At 41.3% G+C, this 24394-nt stretch overlaps 2 protein-coding genes across 3 annotated transcripts in view; one reads left to right on the forward strand and one right to left on the reverse strand.

Annotated features, from left to right (window-relative positions):
- The window catches only part of LOC121289921 (nebulin-related anchoring protein), a 116551-nt gene extending 103662 nt beyond the window's left edge, over positions 1-12889 (forward strand). For both annotated transcript variants that reach the window (XM_041209899.1, XM_041209900.1), the window contains 5 exons: positions 1317-1421; positions 3179-3286; positions 5216-5527; positions 7819-7971; positions 10214-12889. In XM_041209899.1, the coding sequence (XP_041065833.1) occupies positions 1317-1421; positions 3179-3286; positions 5216-5527; positions 7819-7971; positions 10214-10321 (786 nt within the window). In that variant the 3' untranslated portion in view covers positions 10322-12889. The remainder of the gene's footprint in view (positions 1-1316; positions 1422-3178; positions 3287-5215; positions 5528-7818; positions 7972-10213) is intronic.
- Positions 12890-20262: 7373 nt separating this feature from the next.
- The window catches only part of LOC121289658 (hyaluronan-binding protein 2-like), a 71631-nt gene continuing 67499 nt past the window's right edge, over positions 20263-24394 (reverse strand). Inside the window, exons 12-14 of the mRNA XM_041209283.1 lie at positions 23702-23836; positions 23451-23596; positions 20263-20418 (exon numbers count right to left, since the gene is read on the reverse strand). Coding sequence (XP_041065217.1) covers positions 20263-20418; positions 23451-23596; positions 23702-23836 — 437 coding nt within the window. The remainder of the gene's footprint in view (positions 20419-23450; positions 23597-23701; positions 23837-24394) is intronic.

Consider the following 24394-nt stretch of genomic DNA (forward strand, 5'->3'; position numbering starts at 1 on the left):
TGTGCAATATAGACAAATTCACTGGAATAATGTATATAGGTCCTACAGGTTACAGACTAGCTATTGACGACTACTTGGTACACTTCAGGAAGGTTTTGAAACCTATATTGCCCATAGGACTCCACAATTCTATTTAATTACAGTGCTGACCAACTATCTTGAACATAGATTAAAAACATATCTAAAGCCTAGATCTTGACTACAAGTAGTTACCTTTCACTAGAGAATTTAGTTATTAAATTGCAACCGGTTCTAACAGTTGCTGTGCTGAATATTGGTTCTGTTCTCTGCAGAGTGTTATTGGCCATTCCTTGCACTTACTTTGGGCAAAAGAATAATCAGATTGCATGACACTAATGCAGTCCAGGTTTAGTTGTTGAAATAACATAAAATTTGTACATTTTGAGAGCTACAGAGAGAGAAAGAGAGGGGCCACGAGTTCTCTTCTTGCAGTTACTCTCTCATTGTCTCTCTGACTCTGACCCTGGAAAAGCAGTTCCTTTTTTAACATGAATGGTTAGCTTTCTATCACATGACCCCATTCACAAATAAGCCAGTTACCAAATGTGGTCATAACAAGCTGGGAAACCCTCATTCCAGGTCCATTGTTTAAAGTGATTAGATGGAATGGCCGGTGGAGTCCCCTTCTCAGCTGGGGTCCATTGTTTAGAATGATTGAGTTTAACAGTTAGGTCTGCACCCACCTGAATAAACAGATTGTATGTGGATGTCTGTGAGTAGTTCAGGGGATGGGCCATTCACACTCATTTAAGCTGATTGCCCTGGTGGCTTACTTCCAGACAGTACTACTTTCTGATGGCTTTGTTATTTGCAAAGTGAAGTAAATTAAGTCATTTTTGATGTAAAACATGGTTTTATAACATATAGGACTAAATAGTTTGAAACATTTACTATTTACCTTCAGGGAGAGTGATTATTTGCAACTGTTGTGCAGCATTATAATAAACAACTGTGTTCCACCTTTATAGTGCAGTCATTGCATCTATTCTATTAACTAACTGCTGTTTAAATATAATCAGCAGATAGTAAGGTTATTGAATTTTCAGTTACTGGTATCTTATATCACTCAAGAAAATCAATAAAAGTTGCTATAATTTTACAGTATGTAGCTTGAAATCCATAAGGAGAATTTGTTTAATATCTATTTGATCATTTTTATTATGTAAAAGTCTGTTGCTTTCATCTTTCTCAAACAACAATGTGCTAATGGCAACTGCACTTCTTATTAGGAGAATGTGAAATAGAAAATTACAAGCTTAAAAATGGAACGAATGTAATGATGCATTCCTTTGCAGAGGTCGTACAGATCTAGATATGCACAGTCTATGCATAGATGTACAATACCACCCGACCATCCTGATTTCAAGCGAGCAAGAATTAATGCCTACAACATCAGTGATGTAAGTTGTTGGATTGACTATGCCTGATCATGGCCATTTAGTTTGATCTATTTAGTGTTTTTCTACTGCTGGAGGATTATAATATATCTATGTATGATTGCATTTCATACTTGGTGAAAGTTTGCAGTTTAATGATACCTAACACTCCATATGTCAACACCTGTATATGGAGGAGCCTGTGGCTTAGTGGTAGTATTTCTGCCTCAGAGTCGGAAGGTGCAGGGTTTGAACTCGGCTCCTGCCAATTGCAGATGGGGTTGTGCCCCTGAATTGCAGGTTGACATCCAGTCATAAAGTCACTATTGCACAGAAGGAGGCCATTTGGCTCATTATAAGTGGGATAGCTGCAGCTGAAAGGGCTTCAGAGCCACCCACCCCATCCTACCTCTTCGCCATATTGGCCAATGGTTATGGGTCAGCACCCCATTATTTTGGCCTGTCAGTTGTAAATTAATCTGTGAATCATTCCTCTATTTCCCATATTCTCTAGAGAAGACTGTGAAGGTATGAAAACAACACCACCTGTACATGTATGTGGAAGAGCTGAATTAAAAAACACAACAGCTGTCTTATGATTAAAGAGCTGGTGTTCATTCAGCTATAGCCATATAGATACTGTAGAGCGTCAGCATGACATGCTTCCTGCTGCTTCAACAAACAGCTTCTGTATGATATGCAAACCACTATCATTTATTTTAGACAGCAATCAGTTTTTAACAAGTACTTGATGTGATATGATATTATAGTAGATAGTGAAATTTGTCATTTTACTTTCTACTATTGATGTTTAATGTTAGCCTGCTGGATTCCAGTTGCTTCCTCATAGGAATGTAGGGACAGTTAGACCAGAGCCACTCATTGGGTGCCTCCTGGTATCTAGCCCATGGGCTGGCTTATTTGCTGATGGCAAGGCCCCTGCAACGTAGCGTAAATGTCGTGGTTGAGCCTGCCTCAACATGGCCAGCTTGCTCTGCTTCAATTTTGCGGGCGATTGGCTTCTAAGATATGAGGCGGGACTCCTGACCATCTCCGGGAGCATGTCCCACCTCATAGAGCTACCAGCCAATCACAGGCCAGCAGCTTCATTCTTCCAGCCACGCAGCCAGAGCAGTGGGCACGGCCGGGCAGGAGGCCCAGGAGGAAGGGCAATCATGGATGACATGGAACCCAAGTAAATCTGGGATCATACCAGTCCTGGGTTGGCAGGCCCCAGTGAGGGGGTTTGGGGGTGGGTACGGAGGTCGTGGTGCTATGTGGACAGTGCAGCGGGGAGGGTGGATTTAGAGAGGCAAAACTGTGCGGGGGAACCTCCTACTGGCACGGGGGGCTTGGGAAGAAGGCACGCCCCCCCTTTCACTGGCCAGCAGCTGGCAAGGTCAAACCTGCCGGCCTGCACATTGGGCGCAGACCTCTCCTGCTGCTCATTAGATTGGAGTAGCAGCAGGTCGAAGCCCTTAAAGTAGGCATTAATAGCCCAATTAAGGGCTCAATTTGGGCCGTAGGCGGGCAGACCACCTGATACCTCCCCTGCCACTCATAAAATTGTGGCGGGGTGGGAAGGTGGCAGGAACATCACTGATAGCATGGCACCTTAATTTACTGCTCCATGTGCCAGTTTTCCCACTCATGGAGGGCTCATAAAATTCAGCTCTAGCTGCTGGTGAAGGAACAGTATTGAATAGGAATGATAGTTTCCAATAGGGTAAGGAGGTCTAGGGGTGAGATGGGAAAATAAACTGTTATTTTTATTATTACAGAAAGCTTACAAGACATCTTGGGAACAGACAAGAGCACTGGGTTATGACCTTAGATTGGACGCTATCCCCTTCCAGACAGCCAAAGCGTCAAGGGAAATAGCCAGTGATGTAAGAACCAGCATTTTCTTGCAAAACCTCTCAAAGATTTTAGGTTCACTTTACATGTGCTCTAACTACATCACATGGTGACTAACAACCTGCTTTTCACCTGTTTGAAGATATGGATTTTATTGATTGGACTACAAACAATCTCCTCTGTATCTATTCATAATGAAGTCTGATGCATTTCTGAGATTATATAAAGCATACCATAGTGGAATGAATAAAAATTATTTTGATGTTACAATGCAATACATTGGCCGGAATTTTCCGCTCCCCTTGGCTGTGGGCACCATGGTGGGCGGGGGATACAATTCAGCGTGAGGAGCAGGAATCGGTTTCATGCTGCGTAAAATCACAGTGGGAGCATCTAGTGGTGCCCGCCACCCAGAGGATGGTATGAACCTGATTTGCATCCTGCTAATGGGATGCAAAGTAAGGCTGGACTGGGATCATCACCCCCACGCCCAATTTACTGTTACACTGGCGGGAAAACACGCTGACCCAGAACACATCTGGACAAGTGAGATGTGCAGAAATTGGGACTTACCATTAGGACTTTACTTAGATCATGGAAATCCGAGGAGAAGAAGATGCTGAAGCCCTACAGCCACCGAACCCTGGAGGAACACGTACATCACATGCTGGATGGGTCCTCATGCACGTGGCTCCACCACAAAGCAGCTCTCGGAAGTTGGGAGGTTTCCGTGCACGAGCTTCGACTCCAGGGTTCAGTAGCTGTAGGGCTCCAGCATCTTCTTCTCCCCAGATGTCTGCGATTGCTGCCGACCTCACCGTTGGGGCAGGCACGGTCCACATCCTCACCAGTCAGCGCGATGGCACACTCCTCAAAGTGAGTGAGGGGCCTAATGTGGGCCACTCCACCCCTGGTCTGGGACCTCTCCCTGTTGTTGTGAGCCAGCTTCTCCTGCATGAAAACAGGTGGAGAGAATGTAAGTAGGACACATGGCACTGTGTGGAATGTTTGTGTGGTGAGCGGAGCCATGGACTGGATGAAGAAGCAAGCTCCAGCGGATATGAGCCTGATGGAGATATGAGGTGTGTGTGAGAGTTAATGGTATTGTCCCTTGAGGTGTGAGGTCCCTGTGGATGTGTGATGGGTTTGTGAGTATGGGAGTTGAGAGTGATGAGGCGGTTGACTTACCCTGGTGGAATGGATGAGAGCATTCACCCTCTTCCTGCACTGGATGACTGACCTTCTCTGTGCTCTGTTGGTGCTGACTGCCACTGCCACCACCTCCCAGGCCAGACTGGTTTCTCTGGTGGACCCCCTGTGACCAGGGCTGAGGTGGGGGTGGGGGGGTGATAGAGGAGTTTGTAGTGGCCTTCCATTGTGTACAGCAGGCTCCCCAGAGAGATAGCTGCCGTCACCTTTGCTTTCAGGGCCATCTGCCGACTGGAGCAGTCCTGTTCTGTAGGCATGAGGTAGGCTATGCTCTGATGTGCTTTAAATATGGTGCCCAGAGCAAGGAAACGCTGAAGTCATTGCGTGGCGGCAAATCTGAGCCTGCCCTCCAGCGATCCAGCGTGTTTCCCATGAATGAATTATTAATGAGGCGAGACGCGCCAGGAATGGGATGATATGGTGCGAAAATCCGCAAATGTGGCTGGCAGGTAAAATGTTGTCTTTCGTGCCCACTACCGCACTTAGTGCGAATCTGTGATGATTGTGTTAGTGTCACTGAATAAGTTAGATTTTGGTCATTTTCTTTCCATCAAGTAATACACAAAAAAAGTCAAAACCTATTTGTATTTGCACATTATTAGCAGGCCACTTAACATGTTTATGAAATCTCCATTTTGCGATTTGTTAAATGGTGACGTACCACTCATCGATGATACAAACTGTACATTTAGCTTTAATAATGCTAGTTGTTTGTAAATATGATCAATTAACATGTTTTCCTTTTCTCATAGTACAAATACAAGCAAGCATTTGCGAGAGAGAAGGGTCAGCAGATTGGCTTCCGCAGTGTTGACGATGATACAAAAATGAAGCACTTCTTGGCTGCCAGCAGACTCCAGAGTGCCAAGGAATACAAGAAGGAATTTGAAGAGGGCAAATCCAAGTACAGATTGCACATGCAGCAACCTGGTTTTGTACAAGCTAAAAAGAGCCAGGAGCAAGCCAGTAACATTAACTACAGGCAGTACTTACATCAGTGGACATGTGACCCTGAACAGCTAAATGTGAAGCATGCCAAAAAAGCTTACAAACTACAAAGCGATGTAAGTACTAAGGCACCATTTTGATTTTACCAATCATGCATTTAAGCTTTAACAGACAATATGTGAACTTTATCAGGGCCAGGTAAGTTAGTTTACACACAAGGGATGAATTATGGTTTGGAAAAATGCATGTAGTGATATTGCAAACATGTTCTTTTAGAATATTTACCATGTCACTGCAAATGGTAACTAGAGGAATTCTACCAAGGCATGCTTCCTAAACATGGCTGGAACATCTGAAGGAGGTCAGTCAAGGCACTTTTCCACAGTGAGGAATACAAAAATTGTGATGAGTGGAATAAGCCAGCTGTCATGAGTATGGCAGCACTTGCACAGTCCTGGTATCAGGCTCGTATCCTTGCTTTCTTTTTCAGGGAATTCTAAGAGATGCAGAGAAATCTAAACATAACTAGAAAATATGGTTTCAGTATATGAAGAAACTAATTTGCAAACTCGGTATAAAAACAATAAAGATTTCCAATGTTGGTAAGCCTAAATTTTCCAACAACATTAATACTTGAGTATAGTTTCCTTTGTTGGTTTGTTGCACAATACTATTTAGGCTAAAGATTTAGAACCTCGAGCTGGAGAGATGGGAGCGTGGACAACGGAGGGATGTCATGGGGGGACGGTGGGGTGAAATTTAGGAAGTTAGCCAATAGGTTGTCTGCTTTCCTGTCTTTCTCTCTAAAATGTGTTTCTGGTGTGAGGTGCGTGCTTCTTAGTAATTCTTATTATGTCAATGATAACCCAGTCATTTTAAGGAGTTAATATTTGGAAAATCTCATCTTATGTAAGTATGTAGGTCCTTCTTATTTAATGCTGACTTTACAATTTCCTTTATCCTTATACTTCAATCCAGTTATGTACCCTTTCTTTTAGATTCACCTGCACCACCACTATTTTCTCACAGAAATACAAAATATTGAGTTTTACTATGGACTTTGGGACCCTGATGTCAGGGGCCCCAAACCTGCATTTACCAGACGTCAGGCTGATGGAGCTATTTTCTCAAGGGGGCCTCCTAATTGGCTGCTTCCGGGCTTGCCATCTAATTAAGGATGGTAGATGGGCTCCCAATACTGCTGGTCAAATTGGAGAGCTGGCAGCTCTGAAACCTCAGTAGCTCCATTGGCAGAAGTGGGCACTGGTGAGACAGGTCAGGGTTCAAAAGGATACCTCAACGTGGGGGCCCCTTCGGTGTGGTAACTAAAAATTAACATAATTAACAAGCAGACAGGCATCTCTGATTGGTGGTGAAACCCTTCCAGGTGGCCCTCTGGGGCCTTGTTGGGCATCTTATTCTGCGTGCCCGCCCCTCTTTGGGGTAGGGACCTTCTGGCTCTGCTGGTTGCCTGGACTGCCACTCGGGGTGAAATGCTGGTGAGCACATAAAAACCACCCCTAATTCTGTGAATTAGTTGCATCTCGTCCCCAGGAAATATGCCTGTTGTTGGGAATGCATTGGGGAGCCATCCTGATGCAGCTCCCTGTTATTTTCCTGGTGTCCCTGCCCCCTAGCCCACCATTCCAAGGCCAGGAAAAAATCAGCCCCAGGATTCACCAGGAATAGATGCAAAATAGGATTCAATAGATTGTAGATTTCTGTAGATGCTAAATGTACATTATCTGATTGAGAGAAGCATAGTTCTAGTTTTGAAAGTGGAGGAACAGCTGGAAAACAATAATTATAACTTAGTATCCACATATAAGTTTATGTGTAATGCAATAGTAGCACATTTACATCAGTGCATAACAACATCCTGTCAGGGCAGGGGTTCATTTTCCCAATTCTGTTTTGCTTTTTTGCTTTACTATTCTAGTTTTGAGAAAAATTATATAAATTTAGTTTGCAGTTCCGTTCAAGATAGTGATTTAGTTTAATACATTTTACTAATACATCCCAGTCTATTCACAATAGGAAGAGTAAAGCAAAATAGTACCACTGGCCAGCTTATCTCCTAAATACTGGTGCTACATTGAGTGTTTATTAAAAACATCACTCCATTAAACATATTTCTCCATTCATTGTGTCATTGCAGTCATTAACCCACATAAAATAAATAGACTCACATCTGGTTTACAAAACAGAGGAATGCCACCTGAATATGTTAAATATTTCTCTGCTGATGTGGCTATAAATGGTTTTTGGGCTTGTATCACTGCGGACATCATTTTATTTTGGTTTCATCTTTTTGACAGTAATACTTGTGTTGTTTAGTTATTGTACATGTTATAGGAATCCAGCTAAATCTTCAATACCTGTTCATTCACTGTATACTTTTCCTTAGGTTGCATACAAATCTGACCTGAACTGGATTCGTGGCATTGGCTGGACACCTCCAGGTTATCATAAAGTAGAAATGGTTAAGCGTGCAGCTGATATGGCGTATGCACAAGGGCTGGACCCACAGAACGCAGCCATTCAGTTTGAACAATTCATGGTATGTTCTTTAACCAGTATCTGTAGTGTATTTTACAATGTGACTATGGGCTAATCCTAACATGGGAGAATGCGACTTCCATTGTTACATATTATTAATTAATAAATAATTGTTGACCATTGTGTATGCACCATAGTATGCAGCTGTACAAATATAATCAAACTTCTCACCTACAGTCTGCAAACTTAATAGCATCATCATAACCACTATCCCATCACGACATTAGCCCGGAATTTTCTTGGTGCTGCTCTTGCTCTACCCCAGTAACTCTTCTAGACATGCACTGGAAACTTGTGAATATCTAATTTCAAAATTCATGTCTTTCAAAGGTATAACTTTTAGCTTTAGGAATTAAAGTGTAAAATGTAAGATAAGTGGGTTTGAGAAATTAGCAACACCCCTAAGATATGTAACATCCAAAGTATAGTCTATCTTTATGGAAATTGAGGCCAGAGGTAGAAACAATGGGCTAAACAATGGGCTATTTTGGTTTGCATTTCTTGGGATGTCTACAGTTGTCTGCAGGGAGTTTAAGTTAGCCATATAGTTCCCAGATCAAAGAAGCTAAAAACATCTTTGTAAACAAGGGTGTTTCTTGGGGAGGGTGTACAGGAGTGAACTAGCAACTATGGAGAGAACTATGTTCATCCCATTAGAAATATAAATTATTATATGAGCCCCAGGATCAGTTTGGATTTGAAGCCAAAGGCCTTTGGGGGTTGGAGCAGAAAGCACCTGTTGGTGGGTGTAAGCCCTGAGTTCAGATGGCAGAGGGAAAGAGTTTGCCAAGAGATATGGAATAGCTGTGGACCAGGAAAATAGAGCTATTAGAAATCCAGAAGTGTTTCTAATGCTCTGTCAAAGTCACTGCTTAGGAATTGCAAGTGAAGCTCAGACTTGAGCTGAAAAGCCCCAGACCTTACAAGGCAGCTGTGGAAAAGTTTGGAGTTAATCCAAAGGAAGTGAATAGTCTTCAAGAACATGATAAGTAGCCAAAGACTTCCTGGGTGGGGAGTCATAATGGATAAGGGAAGGTTGAGTTGGGTTTTTTAGTTTAAAGAATCTGTGTTTTTGTTTTATAGTGCTTGTTGATGTATAATATAAGCAATTACCTAAAACGGTGTTTATTTAATACTGTTAACTTTAGTTGATCTTTATACAGTAAAATTCATTTGCACTAAATCATGGAAGCTTGTGGCTTCATTCTTTCAATAAATCACTGGGTATTCAAATTTCTCTTATGGGAATCGTAACAAAACTCTGTTTATGGTGAAGTGGAGCAGGAACAACTCCATGCAAATTCCTGGCTTTAATTATTCCCAGTGATAGATTTGTTCAAATTTTCATAAACATTTGAATGCAGTATAATTATTATAACTCCTTTTGGTCTAATGTATTAAGCAAATAGAAGTTCCCTGGGCTTTATTGAAGCAATTTAAAAAGCAATCTCTATCAATAAGAATTGGAGCATTATGGGGATGTAACTAAGTAATAGTGTCTAAGTGAATCAGGTAATATATTTTCTTCTATTTTTAAGCAGCACGTTCCCTGAGTAACATTGGGTCTGAAAAATGATGAGTCCACCAAAATATAATACTTTAATATGACAGCCACATTCAAAATGAAAGCATCAGGGACAGTAAGAATATGATTCATACATGGGGCACATGCTATCAACTGAATGTCTCAATAAATGCTGCCTTCAGGTTAAACTGCAATTATGCATTTGGAATTTCACTGACCTGGATCCATTCCTGCTGGAATCTATTCATCGAGGTAATGAAATATAAAACTTGGAACTTTAGGGATCATTTTCTGAACTCAACCTCCTGGAGGGTAGCCTGTCTACTTAGAATGCATATTGAAAAATTCAGTGCACATCACATATCATGGTCAAACCTTTTAAATGATTGGTCAAAAAACAATGTGCACCCAAGATTTCTGACATGATCTCTGACCCCATGGGAGCATCAAGCTAAATAACTATCTCTTAAATACAGGAAATTGTTTGTAGGTCTGTGTACTCAGAACAATGTGAATAGGTCTTATCAAATTATTGTGAAGGACAATTTAAAGCATCCTAAATTTCTGAAGTTTTAGTGCTTGAAGCTATCCTTCATACTTTCTTGATCGTTGCACGAGAGAGTGATTGATATCTTATAGAATATGACTATGACTGCAAACTATTAATACAATTATTATGCATGAAGCTAAAAGCTCATATTCCCCTTTTTATTGTCAGAAAGCTCAGGCAGACAGAAGTACAGAAGAATCTCAGCGGACAGATGTGATGCCAGATGCGACTGAGATGCTTCAAGTAAAAAAGCGCAAGATGAAGCTCACTAAATAATGAAATGCTAACACTGCTAATTGCTGTTCTAGTTGTTAAATGGCACATTTTTCCCCAGATTATATATAAGCTACATTTACATTTTGTTTTAGTTTTTAGTGAAAAACTGCATACATAATTAATGCACCTTCTGTACTGCAAGATACTTTTCTTGTTCATTTTCTATTCACCCCTATGTATTATGCAGTTTAACTTGTAACTTCTTTGTCTAAGTGAAAACATATACATTGAGAATTATTTAAGTGTTAAACTTTATATGTGTCTTTGGGAATGGAAATTATATTTACTATATTATATATATTGGTGTAGACCAATTAACCACCAGTCTATAGTATTGGACTGGCCCACTTTTGCACAAGGCCAGAATCTATTCAACAAATATCCCCAAAAATGATGGGGGGTGGTGGTGGGGTCAGGTCGGGGCAGGGTTGGAATTTTCTACTTGGGTGCCAAATGATCATGATATCGGAAGTGTGCCAATAAAGCAGTCAGGCAGTCTGAGCCATTTGCGTGTTTGGACCTGATTGACATTTTTGCCAGGAGCTATGGGTGCTAAATGGGTGTTCTGCTTCAGAATACTGCCAAGCTGAAGTGTAAAATCAACTGATGGCTAGGCCTGTTGGGAGAAGGTTGGTGGGGGTTGGGGGCAGGAGAGGAGAGGTGTTGGGGCAGCAACAGACTCGAAGATTTTTGTGAGGCTTAGAGGAGTACTTCTGCTTAAGGAAAAACAAAACCCTCACCTTCTTTGGAAAGGCCTTTAGCAGCCCCTTTAAAGGTCAACGATTAATCTTGATGCTTGAATGTGGGACTAGCAGGCATTGTGCATGTCCCATGCATATTGTAATCAGGAGACGACAGCAGGCATGGGAGCCTAACTTTGTATATTTCAACAACCTCTCACCTGTTTTGGACAGAAGCTGAATGATTGAAACAGCAAAATGGGTATATAATCGATGATTTGAACTTAAATGTAGGGGCCATGATTAAGAAGTCTGCTGACGATACAAAAATTTGCCTTGTGGTTGATGATCGGGAAGAAAACTGTAGTTTGCAGGAAGATAAGAGTGGACTAGTCAAATAAATGGTACAATGGCAAATGGAGTTCAGTCTGGAGAATTGTGAGGTAATGCATTTGGGGAAGACTATTGAGGCAACGGAATGTACAATATATGGTAGGATACTGAAAAGTGTAGAGAAACCCAGGGTCCTCAGAGTGCATATCCACAAATCCCTGAAGGTGACTGCACAGATAGATAAGGTGATCAAGAAGGCAAACGGGATACTTACCTTTATTAGCCGAAGCATAGAATATATCAACTGGGGGGGTTATACTGGAACTGTACAAAACACTAGTTAGGCCACAGTTGGAGTACTGTCAGCAGTTCTAGTCACCTCACTATAGGAAAGGCATGATTGCACTAGAGGGGCTACAGAGGAGATTTATGCAGTTGTTGTCTGGACTAAAGGATTTTAATTATGAAGAAATGTTGGATAGGCTAGGGTTTTTTCTTTGGTACAGAGGAAGCTGAGGGGAGAGCTAATTGAAGTGTGTGTGTGGCGTCTTGATAGGCTGGATATGGAGACGCTATTCCCCATGGTTGAGAGATCTATTATCAGGAGGCATGGATTTAAGGTAAGAGGTAGGTGGTTTAGAAAAGATTCAAGGGGAATTTTTTTCATGCAGAGAGTGCTGTGGATCTGAAATGGTGGTAGAGACAGAAAAACTCAAAATGTTTAAAAAGTACTTGGATATGCACTTGATATACTGTAACCTACAAGGCTACAGATAAAGGACTGGGAAGTGGGATTAGGCTGAATGGCTCCTTGTCAGCTGGCACGGATATGATGGTCTGAATGGCCTCTTTCCGTGCTGTAAATTTCTATATAACATCAGATTTCACCTTTGTTGGTCACCCATATTTCAGGTGTGAACCAAATGGCCAGCAGTTGAAAACCTCTCGATAAGTCTTTGAGCTAAGTTCATCATCGGGTGCTCCTCCTTTCGCTCTGTTTTTCCCCTTCTTTCTCAAATGCCTGTTTTCTATCCTGAAGAGTTTCCAGCTCCAGAGAATGAATTGGAGACCTGTTTCTCCAGCTGTCACAGGGAGGTGTGCAAGTGTGGCTCAGGCTAATTCTCCATCTGATTATTTATCTCTTTTACTTCTCTTACTGTGAGAAATAGGTCTCAGCATTTATCCATGTCAATGTTTTGAGAGTGAAATCCCAGTGCCACCTCATCCTCTCACTCTGTGATACAATATGCAGGTGGCTTAATGTCTTGTCTATCTTGCCACCTGGCACTTGCCTCATACATTTGCACCAAATGTTTCTTATCCAAAGTGTTGATAACTGACACAACTGCTGAGTCACATTCTAGCTTTGAGTCCCAATTCTGACAAGATGAATTAGCTTCACCAGCTTGGGGGTTGGGGGGAAGGTGAGGGGATTCATAATATTTGCACAATTGTTTTCAAGAACCGATTGTCTAACCTAAGCTTGTAAGAAGTTAAATGTAGAGAGATGTGCATATTTTCCAGAGATGGTAAAAATAAATATGATTCTAAGTTAGTGTTCAGTATGAATTGCTGTCTTCTCATTTGCATCAGATTTAATTTTTAAAAGAAGCCATTTGTATTATAATCAGCAATGACCAATATAATGGATTTTGGTGGTGCAATGGATGAATACATGATGCTCCTGTGGGGTGCTTCTGGTCTGTTGTGCAAAGGTAATTCCCTTCCCCCCAGGACAGGAGAGGAAATCAGAGGGGTGAGCCAACCTACGAAACTCATGTTAATTTCTCCAAAACCTGTCCCCCACTGACAAGACAAAAGTCAGGAGGGTGATGGAATACTCTCCACTTGCCTGGATGAATGCAGCTCGAGCAACACTCAAGAAGCCCAACACCATCCAGGACAAAGCAGCTCGCTTAATTGGCACCCCATCCATCATTTTAAGCATTCATTCCTTCCACCATCCCATTCTGAAAGATAATTCGGGATGGGCAATAAGTGACTTCTTTCCCTTGCACTTTCTTCTCTCTACACAAATTGCTTCCATATCTTGATCTTCCAAGCCAAGATCATCTCTCATTTCTGCAATCTCATCTTTTATTAACAGCGCCACCCCACATCCTTTATCTTTTGCCTATCCTTCCAAAATGTCAGATATTCAGTTCCTAGCCTTGGTCAGCTTGCAACCATGTGTCTGTTAATGGCTATCAAATCATTCCCATTTATTTAAACTTGTGCCAACAATTCATCTATCTTATTAAAAATACTGCATGTGTTCAGATAAAGTGCCTTAATTTTGTCTTTTTGCCATTTTCCCTACTCTGACCCTATTTGCTGGTGCACTCTTATGTTTCTACACGGTGCTCCTTCCTGTCACACTTTGGTTATTATTACCCATACCCTGCACTATTACCTTGTCCTTTCACTTTCACTTTCTAAATTTCCCCTCAGATAAACCCCCTCACCCACTATTTAATTTAAAGCCTTCTCTACAGCCTTAGTTATTTGATTTGCCAGAAACACCAGTCCCAGCACAGTTCAAATGATGCCTGTTCCAATGGTACAGCTTCCTCTTTCCCCAGTACTGCTGCCAGTGCACCAAAAATTGAAACCCATTTCTCCCACTCCAATCTTTGAGTCAACTCTTTAATTTTATTGATGCTATACCAATTTGCTTGTGACTCAGTTAGTAATCCAGAGATTATTACCTTAACTCTTCTGCTTTTTGCTTTGGCCCCTAGCTGTTCATACTTCCTCCACAGAAACTCTTTCTTGGTCCTGCTTATGTCATTAGTACCTAAATGTACCACAGCAACTCGAGTTTTTTCCTTCCACCCCAAGTTCCTCTCCACCCTAGAAGAGATGTCCTTAAACCTGAGGCTTCGCCAATCCTTTCTTGGATCCCCATACCTGCCTCATTTTTAACCATGCTTTCCTGTCTCCGACCACACACCAAATTTGATGTATTTAACCTAAAGCGTGTGACTGTCTCCTGAAACAAGGGGGAGAATTTCCGCCTGGGCTCTTCACCTGCCCGCCAACCTTAAGGTTGGACAGGCAGCCCTGTTAATTAGTTCAATTACTTTTTAAACAATCTTAATAGGCCTTTGACAGTTTGGCGGGCACGCAGCTGACTCCGGTGCCCGCCTGCCGAACTGAAGATCGGAACGACGGGCGGTGACATTGGGACGCATGCCCACATCACTGCATAGGTGAGCGGGACCTGCCCCCGCACGCCGACCAGAAGATTCAGGCCAAGGTGTCTCGGTAACTTTCTTCCTCCCCGATACATCACTATGTCCGAAGCTGAGATTCATCAATGCTGATTTTTCTTGAGTGCAGACACTTACTGCATATCTGGTTGTTGTAGATCACACTGGCATCCACTAGCTTTCACATGCTGCAATTACAACACATCATCTGGCCTGCCATATTTCTATTGCATTTTATTTAATTGGTTTTCAAGTCTTGAAATATTACTCAACTGTCTATAGACCAGAATTTTACTGAGCTATTTAGAGCACAGTTGGAGGTGGGAGGGAGTGTCGGGGTGGGGTGCCCATCACCTTCCTGTTGCGATGCCATCTTGCCAGGGGCGGGGAAAACGGTGGATGGCTCTCATGCCCAGAGCCCAATTAAGCCAGTTATGTGGCCCATTAAAGATGTCTTCCTGCCTCTGATTGCATTTTACCAGCAGTCAGGGGAGACTCCACCACATGGGGAGACAGCCAGGTAAATCCTGGCAGTGTCCCACTAGGCTCTGAGGGGAGGGCCTTCTATTTGTGCACTCCTTGGCCCATAGAGTGGAGTCCCATGGCAATGGCACTGCTTGCCCTCAGCAACCCTCCCTCACCACCCTCCTCAGCCACTTTGCTGGAGTCTTTCCGATTTGTCCTGGCAACTCTGGTCCCCAATTCCTGATTGTGAGTGTCAACACCCATCGATGTGTCCTCATCCTCTAGGTACGGTCCCAGCAGTGGCCACCACTGCTGGTGGCACTGCTGAGCTGCTGGCTCGCTGATTGGCTGGCAACTCTTGGGGCCTTCCCAGGAGGAGCCAACTATGATAAAATGAGACAAAGCACAGGGCAATATGAAGGTTGCAGGAGACCTCTTGTTAGAGTTGCTGAACTCAAGCAGGGTAGCTGACAATCGATTTGCCTAACTCCCATGACAATTGTTTCTGTCAAGCCGAAGCATCACAATTCTTCCATGGGCTTTACTGGTTTATATTGGGTCAACATTTCATAGATTCACTATTTGACGGTATTGTGGAGTGGAAGACCCCACAGCATCGTCTCAGGACAGAACAAGATCTGAATTATCTACTTATGTGTACAGAAAATGGTAAATATACAGTTGTCAAACAGATGTACACATTTGAGTAACAAGGATTACACTAAAAATCCAAATCAACCTTATAGGACAACTATGGTACAAGCTTTATGATTTGACTGCCTTATTGACATTCTCCAAATGGTAGCTGTTTCAGCAAGTTTCTGAAGTTTAACCATTAAATGGAGTCTTTGATACAGGAAGGAATCCAAATAGAATGTCACCTCGCATTGTTTCTTTGAGAGGGATTCAAAGCAACTACTGCATTCTGTTCCAGGGAAAGGGTGTGGGGTTTCACCACAATGGAGCTGATCCTTGGACAGATTGAGGAAAATGCAGGTCTATGTATCTGATGAAGGGGGTCATCATCAACCCAGAGCATTAAATTTCTGTCCACAGATGCTGCCTGTAAGTAAGAAATTGAGCTGCTCAATACTTCCAGCTTTTCTGTTTTCATTATGTATCAAAATGTTGTCTGAGAAGTGAAAAAACAATTTCCCTAGTAGCATATGGAATTCTGAAGGAGTGCTCAAGAGATGAGACATGTACTGAAATACAATAGGTTCTCATTGCGGGTCTCATTTGATGTATGCCTCATTGACCCAGTTGAAGGTGGCAAGGTAGGAAACTAATGACAAAGCACAAGTGGTCACATGTGAAAGGGCAGCAGCAAAAGTGATAGACAGACCAGGATATAGAGCAGTTAGTATCTGATAGACTATTTTAAAGATCTATGCCTAGGAAAACAGCCTTCATTATTGCAGCCCGCCTGACTGCATGAGTACTAAAAATTGAAACATAAAAGAAACTGACACAGTAGACTTAATCCACAAGCAGATGATATTTAATCTTGCATGATGTTGACAATCCATGAAACAGGCAAAGAGATAATAAGAATCACCCCAGACAGGTGTGGATTGCTTCCAAACAGGATGAAACACATAAAACTGTTTTAGAAGTGTCATTGACCAGATTTAAACAGTAAGATCTTTTAATATCTAAGCATTTGAGCAACTACTGTAGGCACTGTGTGAAGCTTAGGACTCTCAGCAGTCTATAAACAGGAGGGAGACTAAGTTTGCAGGCTATGACTTAAAAAGCATGTGGAACTGTGCACATGCAGCTACTGACAAAGCAGGGCAAGAAAGGAATTGAGCTTCTGCCCTTCGAATGGGAGCATGTGCTCCACTTCCATGATGCTTGATTATTAACTTCTACAAGTATGCCAGTTTGTTTGATCTTCATTAAAGGCAGCCCTGGCATTTAATATTCCCTGCACCCATTGCTGCAATAATTATGCAAGCAACTTCAAAGCAAAGATAATCACGATTGGTGTGCTGCGCATAAATTTACCTTATGTGGAGGAGATGTTATGCAGGAACATTTCAGCTTCCTTTGCCCATCAACAATCCGGTGTTAATGGCAAAAGGAGGTATGCAACTGCTGGAAACAGGATTGGTTACAATAGGTTGTCATTGGCTGGTGAGTTTACCAGCTCATCTGCACTTCCAGGAGTTCTTTCTTAGAATCTAATCCATTGACATTTTTTGGGTAGCAGTTTTAAAATGACACCATCACCACCTATATCTGCTCTCTCAGAGTTACATTGTGAGAATTGTCCGTTAACATACCACCATTTAAGTCAACATGTGCAATGCTGGCTTTGTGTTTCATGTTGCTTCCTGTGTCTGGGACCCAGTCAGAACACGGTTACTGTTTCACATCCTTGGAAGGTCAGATGCATCTGGGAGGTTTAAGCCAGGCACTAACAGTCATGGCAGAACATTCTGTTGTAGCCCATTGTTAAAAGGCAATAATTGATAAATGACTGCAGTCATTGTTTAGTTATAATTATTCCAGCAAAGTAACCAGCCCAATATAGGTGGGAAGTTGTTGCAATCCTGACAAGATGAAAACTTTGTTTAACAATTTGATAATAATGGCTGTCATTAATTCAGGTTGCTTTTGAGTATAGTAATCCTAAGTGACAGTTTGGGGTGCCCTCTGAGTTCACTGCTGAGAAAATTGAAGAACTTTTCATGACACTGTTGAAAGACAATTTAGTCTCAGTAGTTGAAGACTTGAAGTATCTAACAAAGCAATACATACAGTCAGTATCTCAACCTTCATTCATATCATCCTTTGACACCCACTTAAACATTAAAAATCTCTTTTATGCAGGGCTGACTTGTCATATCTGATTCTCAGGAAGCAATGCAACAGAAACATTACATGAAAGGGTTTAAAAGCAATGTGGTTATCCAGAATGAATGATCAACACACTGGTACCAGAAAAGATGACCAGAGACAATTGTATTTGTTGGAATGCATATACCATTGATAATGAATGAACGAGTGGCAATAATCATGCATAGGTGAAAAGGATATTGGCCAGAAACCTTTTGGAGATGTCAGCCAGAGTTGTGCATTTTATTTACACATTTAAAAAATCAGCTTCTTTTATTTAAATAAGAAATAATTTCTTATGTAATTAAATAAAATCACAACCGTCCATTTATGGCCAGTGGCAAAGGACGGTGCATACTGCAGACCTTGAAAAAAGCTCTCCAACAAGACCCAATAGGCTCTAGAGCATCAATTTCCTCCATTGCAATGTGACTTTGAATTTGGGACCATCTGAAGAGGATCTGTGGTGTCCAGCAACAGTGAAGTCATCAGTAGCCTGATTAGCCAATCAAATTGAAGAATTTTCACAGGCAACAAATAAGATGGTAAAACATATGGATTATAATCCACATTTTTAACCATTTTACAGGAAGTGAAATAAAGTTTAGGACATACACATGGGATTAAGGTAGCAGCTGAAATATCATAAACAAACTTAAAAAATAATTTTTATTACTATGTTATTCCAGTGGGTCTGATAACCCACACTTGTAAAATTAATATTTCAGGCCTGGAGAAGCTGTTCAGCTATAAGTTAATTCAGTACTCAGTTACACTTCATTCAATAAGGCTTAAAATTTTCAATGGTTTTTGCAGTAGGAATAGTGCATAAAAAGTTGAAGTTCACATCAGATCATTGATTTTGTGTTAATTACATATGCAAACACTGCAACAATGCCTCCTATGGGTGAACATAGTATCAGTGACAGAAGTTATATATTTCTGTGCTTAACTGTGCATATGTAGATTGCAGAAGTTGCTGCCATTACAACTGCAACCTCTGGGCAATTATATCAATCAAGTTGATGTTTATTCTAGCATTTTCTGTTTTTATTTCAGATGTGTACCTGTGAAATTAAAGCAATAAGTTGTCAAGAAATTGTAAGAAGAATATGACCACTCTCATAATTAAGAATGAAATTATTGGCAGCAATGCTATGATATGAATAGTTAGTAAACTTATAACAAAATCCAGACCACTATTTTGGTGGTCACTTGCACTGTTTATCTTAATGTGTAAATACCTCTATTAAAATAGCTGAGAGAGGGATTTGCTATGAGCACACTAAGGGCAGCATTTTCCTGCTGAAGAGCAGGGGGGTGCGGGGCCTGCTTACCGACGCATAAAATGATGCGCGGTGACGTTGGGCAGGCGTCCCAATGTCACCACATGTCATTTAGATTTTCAGTTTGGCGGGCGTGCAGCCGAGACGGTTACGCACTTGCCGAACTGTCAAAGGCTTATTAAGGCCATTTAAAACCTAATTAACTCAATTTAATGAGCTGCCTGTCCAACCTTAAGGTTGGTGGGCAGGCGAAGAGCCCAGGCGGCCTTTGCATTTTTCATGAAATCTCATCCATGGAAGGATGAATTTTCATGAACTGTTTTAAAATCTAATAAAAATTTATACATTTATTCTTTGATATATCCCATGATATATATCACATGATAGAGTCACATGAGGGGACATGTTTTAAATGTTTAAACATCTTTTATTTAAAAGTTTAACACTGAAACAAATCTCCCTGAGGCACCTCTGGCCCTCCCATGTAAAATGGCGGCATGGACCCAATCGGGGGCGACGATTGGGTTCGCGCCCACCCCCGCCCGGCCCCACACAAGCCCCCTGACGGGGTGAAATTTCTGGCCATTGTGGACAGTAATTTGGATTCTTGTCACACATTCTCCTGTAGTAAATTGTTTATGAGTGTTGTAATGATAAATGCAAGTATGAAATTAAGTTCTGCATGGTGTAACATTAGGAGAATAAATGAAAAGACAATTATCGTGCTTCAGTTTATTAAAAATATAATATGCAACATTTTTCAGCCTTTCAAAAACCAGCATGGAGTAAAGTGCGATCCTTTGTTTCATCTCATCTTTTGTCGGATGAGAATTGGGACTTCTAGCATCTTAATTTTAGAATTATTGTCACTAATTACCAGCTGCGATGATATCTTGACATACTTGCCTGTTTATAAACAATGTTTTCTTTGCAAGGCATTCTTTGTGAGATACACTACACCTTTAATATGTCTAAGTAATAATTTTAAAACAACTAAGATACAGGTTAAGTAACGCACCCTGTAGGTATTTTACTTGAGAATTATTTAAGTTCTTTTGACAGAATCATGTAGATGAGAGTTAAGCATATTTAATTTAGTTTCCATGTTGAAAAATTAGTCACTAGTTTATTATTTCTTGAATCCAGTTAAGGAATGTAGTGACACGGGCATAAACACCAGGTTTACTTTTCTCTCCACAGCGATCACCCCAGCTCACTATTCCATAGACCTGGTAATGTCCATCCTTCACACAAGTCAGTGGTCCTCCAGAATCACCCTGTGACAAAGTGAACAGCGCTGAGTTAATTTGTTTCTTTTGTTTCTTCCCATTTGCTCCCTTCCCTCTGACTGTTGCTGGGATACAGTCCCACAGGAGCCTGCAGCTATCTATTATCTTACTCAAGTGGCCACTCACCTTGTGTTCGCCTCGAAAGTGAGGGTTGGCAGCTAATTGAATGTGAATGTGAAAGCCAGCAGCTGTTCTCCCTTGTCCACAAACATGCACTGGGAGACACTGGAATGTGACCGGGGGAGCCTTGAATTCTCTCCCCTTTCCAAGCCCAGGGGTACCGAGGCTAACTGCAACACCTCAACTGCTGCTTTGGTTGAGAAACAGCTGAATCACTACAGATCTGGGACCAATGACTCCCGCAGCTTTCTGGTTTGTACAGTTTCCTACAATACTTTCTAGTATTGAGGAGAAAAAAAAGCAAAAATATCCATACAAAGTGCAGCATATTAACTAAAAAATGGCCAAGCAGAGATGTGTTGCTTAGTTCTCAGTGAACAGAGTCTGCCCATGAAATCAAAGTATGTATGTATAATTACAGCAATGTACAAAATCGCAAGAACAAAACTATTTAAGGCATTTATTCCACAGCTGGATTTATCTTCCAACACTGTCAATTTAAGCTGCTTCAGAACTGGGCCTACAATATTTGACCTTTAGAAATAAGTCTAAATGGTCATAGTTATGCTAATCATGCAGGAATTTCAATAGCAGAGGCTCAATGGGTAGATCCAGAAGAGTGGTGTGAAAACACAAATGGAAAATCCCACTGAGGCAGCCGAGGATGGTTTCCTCCAAGAACATGTGAGGCAGGCAACTAGAGTAAAGGCTGCATTGGATATGGTGCTGGAGTTTGATGAGCCACCAAGTAACTATGTGCTACTCAAAGAGGTTGAAACAGCAGGTTTGGGAGGTGAGAAAGGGCCTTGTAGAAAATGAATGGAAAAACAGTGCTAAAAATCAAATAGGAGGCAATGTGATCATATTGAAATTATTCTACAAGGTGAGGGGAAAAAATTATTATTTTAATATAAAAAGAGAAACATACAAAACCTAATGATTTAGTCGAGAAGTTAGGTTGAACCTAACAATCAAACAGATTTATTTTATGAGGAATCAAATAAATAAGAGAAGGGTTAATGCAAAAAGCACCTAAGGGAAGCTGAAGAGAGTATTAGAAAGTATAAGTAAACGAAAAACACAAATCACAGAGTCCAGCCAGAGGCACTGAATGGCAATTCTCGCAGGAGAAGGAAGGTCAAAGAACAGATGGGTCCATTAAAAGATAACTTGGGTAAAACTATTACAGATGATTAGGATATGGGAAACATACTGAATGGATTTTTCACATCAATTTTCACAAATGAGCACTGTAGGCAAATTCCAGTCAGAGTGAATGCGGCTCAGCGAGCCATAGCATGTATAGAAGTTAGTGAACTATGTTACACAGAAACTGGAAGAATTAAATATCCATAAAGCCCCTGGGTGGAATAGAATATATCCTGGAATCTTCAAGGAATGAAAAGCAGAAATTAGTGATGGTTTGGTTGATGCTTTTCAAAGGTTCATAAATGTTGGACAACTGGAAAATTTGGTACATTTTGGTAAATATAGTTCCAATATTCAGGAAAGGAAGTTATACACAAACCTGGGCCCCATTTTCATTCCATCATCATGGCAGTAACACTGTGAAAATTGCAATACAACAGTTATCTCCCTAGTCCTGCTGAAGTCCGAGTCACCAGTATATTGGTGGGGACCTTGAATTGGGCAGCCTAGGCTCCAGTTGGATACAGGCAAGAGCCATATATTGCCCTGTACTGAGGCATTTATAGTTGTGCAAAGATTTCAGAATAAGCTAGTGTTTCATTAACAAGGGTTTTCATACTATTTACATTACGTATGCCTTGGGAATGCAGGAAAGCCATTGCAGGATTACACAAATCTGGCCGATTAGACTCGATAGAAGATAAGTGGCATCCAATACTAGAGTCTGTCATGGAATCAGAAACAGCTGGAATACAGTGAAGCCACCAACATTCTTTAGGGGCTAGGAGACAAGCAAAGGGACTCGTCTTCAGAATGTGATCACAGTATATAAATACTTTGACTACAAGAGCAGGCCAGAAGCTGGGCATTCTGCATTTGGTAACACAACATCTGACTCTCCAAAGTCTGTCCACCATCTACAAGGCACAAGGCAAGAGTGTGATGGAATAATCTCTACTTGCCTGGATGAGTGCAGCTCCAACAACAAGAAGTTCAATATCATCCAGGAGAAAGCAGCCTGCTTGACTGGCACCTCATCCACCATCTTCAGCATTCACTCCCTCCACCGCTGCGCACAGTGGCAGCAGTGTGTACTATATACAAGATGCACTGCAGCAACTCACCATGGCTCCTTCGACAGCACCTTCCAAACCTGTGACTCACCACCTAGAAGGACAAGGGCAGGTGATGCATGAGAACACCACCACCTGCAAGCACCCGTCCAAACTATACACCATCCAGACTTGGAATCATATTGCCGTTCTTTCACTGTAGCTGGTTCAAAATCCTTGAACTCCAACCCTAACATTACTATGGGTGTTCCTGCAACACATGGACTGCAGTGGTTCAAGAAGGCGGCTCACCACCACCTTTTGAAGGGTAATTAGGGATGAGCAACAAAGCCAGTGACACCTGCATCCCACGAATGAATAATCAAAAAAGCCGTGTAGACACCAAATTTGTGATACCTTCTGCTTTATGGAGACCTTAAACAGTCTGTGTCTACTAAGTCGGAAAAGTTTGTTTTGTATTTGTTTTCAGGGTGTGGATAATCAAAAATGAAGGAATGGTGGTATGGTGGAGAAGTTGGTCCTATCACGCTCATTTTTGGGTGTGGAATTCACACTGGGAAGACCAATTTCCAGATGGTATGAATTTCACTATGAAGAGTATATATCCTTAAATAATTAAAGGTACTTAGGAGCAATCAGATTAGAGCAGTCAATTCAGGCATTAAATATGAGACCAACCTGACAAGAATCCACTCCTCCTTGTTCTAAATTTCCTGCGCAGAACATTGTATCATCAATGACACCATTGTAAGATGTTGCTTTATTGCAAGATCGTTGAGAGATTAGTTTTACAGATGCAACCAATAGGTATTTTGAACTGTTTCCTGAAAAGAAAGAAAATGCATGAATATCGAGTTTTAGAGTATAAATTTAATATTGTTTAATTGAATTTTTTCAATATGTACAATTAACATGATGGATTTGATAACCTGATTCAGTTGTACCCCATCCTGCAATGTAACACTCTGAGCTGAGGGGTAACTCAACATCTGGCAAACATAATGCTCTGACATATTTGGTTTCCTTGCTGCACTGTCCTCCAACACTTCTCAATTTCAATAAGGCTGAAATATAAGCATTAAGTTAGTTCAGGATTTCCATGCATAAAATCATTACTAATCTTAGGAGAGAATTGGGCCATTTATAATGTTGGTAAAAATCTTCCAAAATGCATTACACAGCAACCAGCTACAAACCAGAATGCTACTGCTGATGTTTAATTTTGAAATTGGCAAAATGGTTTAAAAATGTTAAACGATAACAGATTCAGGAAAAACAATTCTGCACCTATTATGGAAATCACTAATATGGAGACTCATTTGGTGAATCTGTCTTCCTGACTGGAACTTTCCTTCCTGGGATAACCATATTGAGAGTTCAGCTGCCTTTTGAATGGAAAAAAATGGAGGAAGCATATGCCTGACCTCCTAAGCTTTGCATCAGGATTGCAAATTTGTAAAGCTGCTTCTTATTTGTTCAAAGTGTATGAGCATCAACACACGGATAACTAGTATGGTTTTATCCATAGAGTTGGCATAGCATTAAACAGGTAGAGAAAAAAGAAAACAGGTAGAGAAAAAAAACTGATTATTTTTCAGAAGCACTTCCTGCCAAAATGGGAT

This window comes from Carcharodon carcharias, chromosome 17 (genome assembly GCF_017639515.1).
Source record: "Carcharodon carcharias isolate sCarCar2 chromosome 17, sCarCar2.pri, whole genome shotgun sequence".
NCBI classification, from domain to species: domain Eukaryota; kingdom Metazoa; phylum Chordata; class Chondrichthyes; order Lamniformes; family Lamnidae; genus Carcharodon; species Carcharodon carcharias.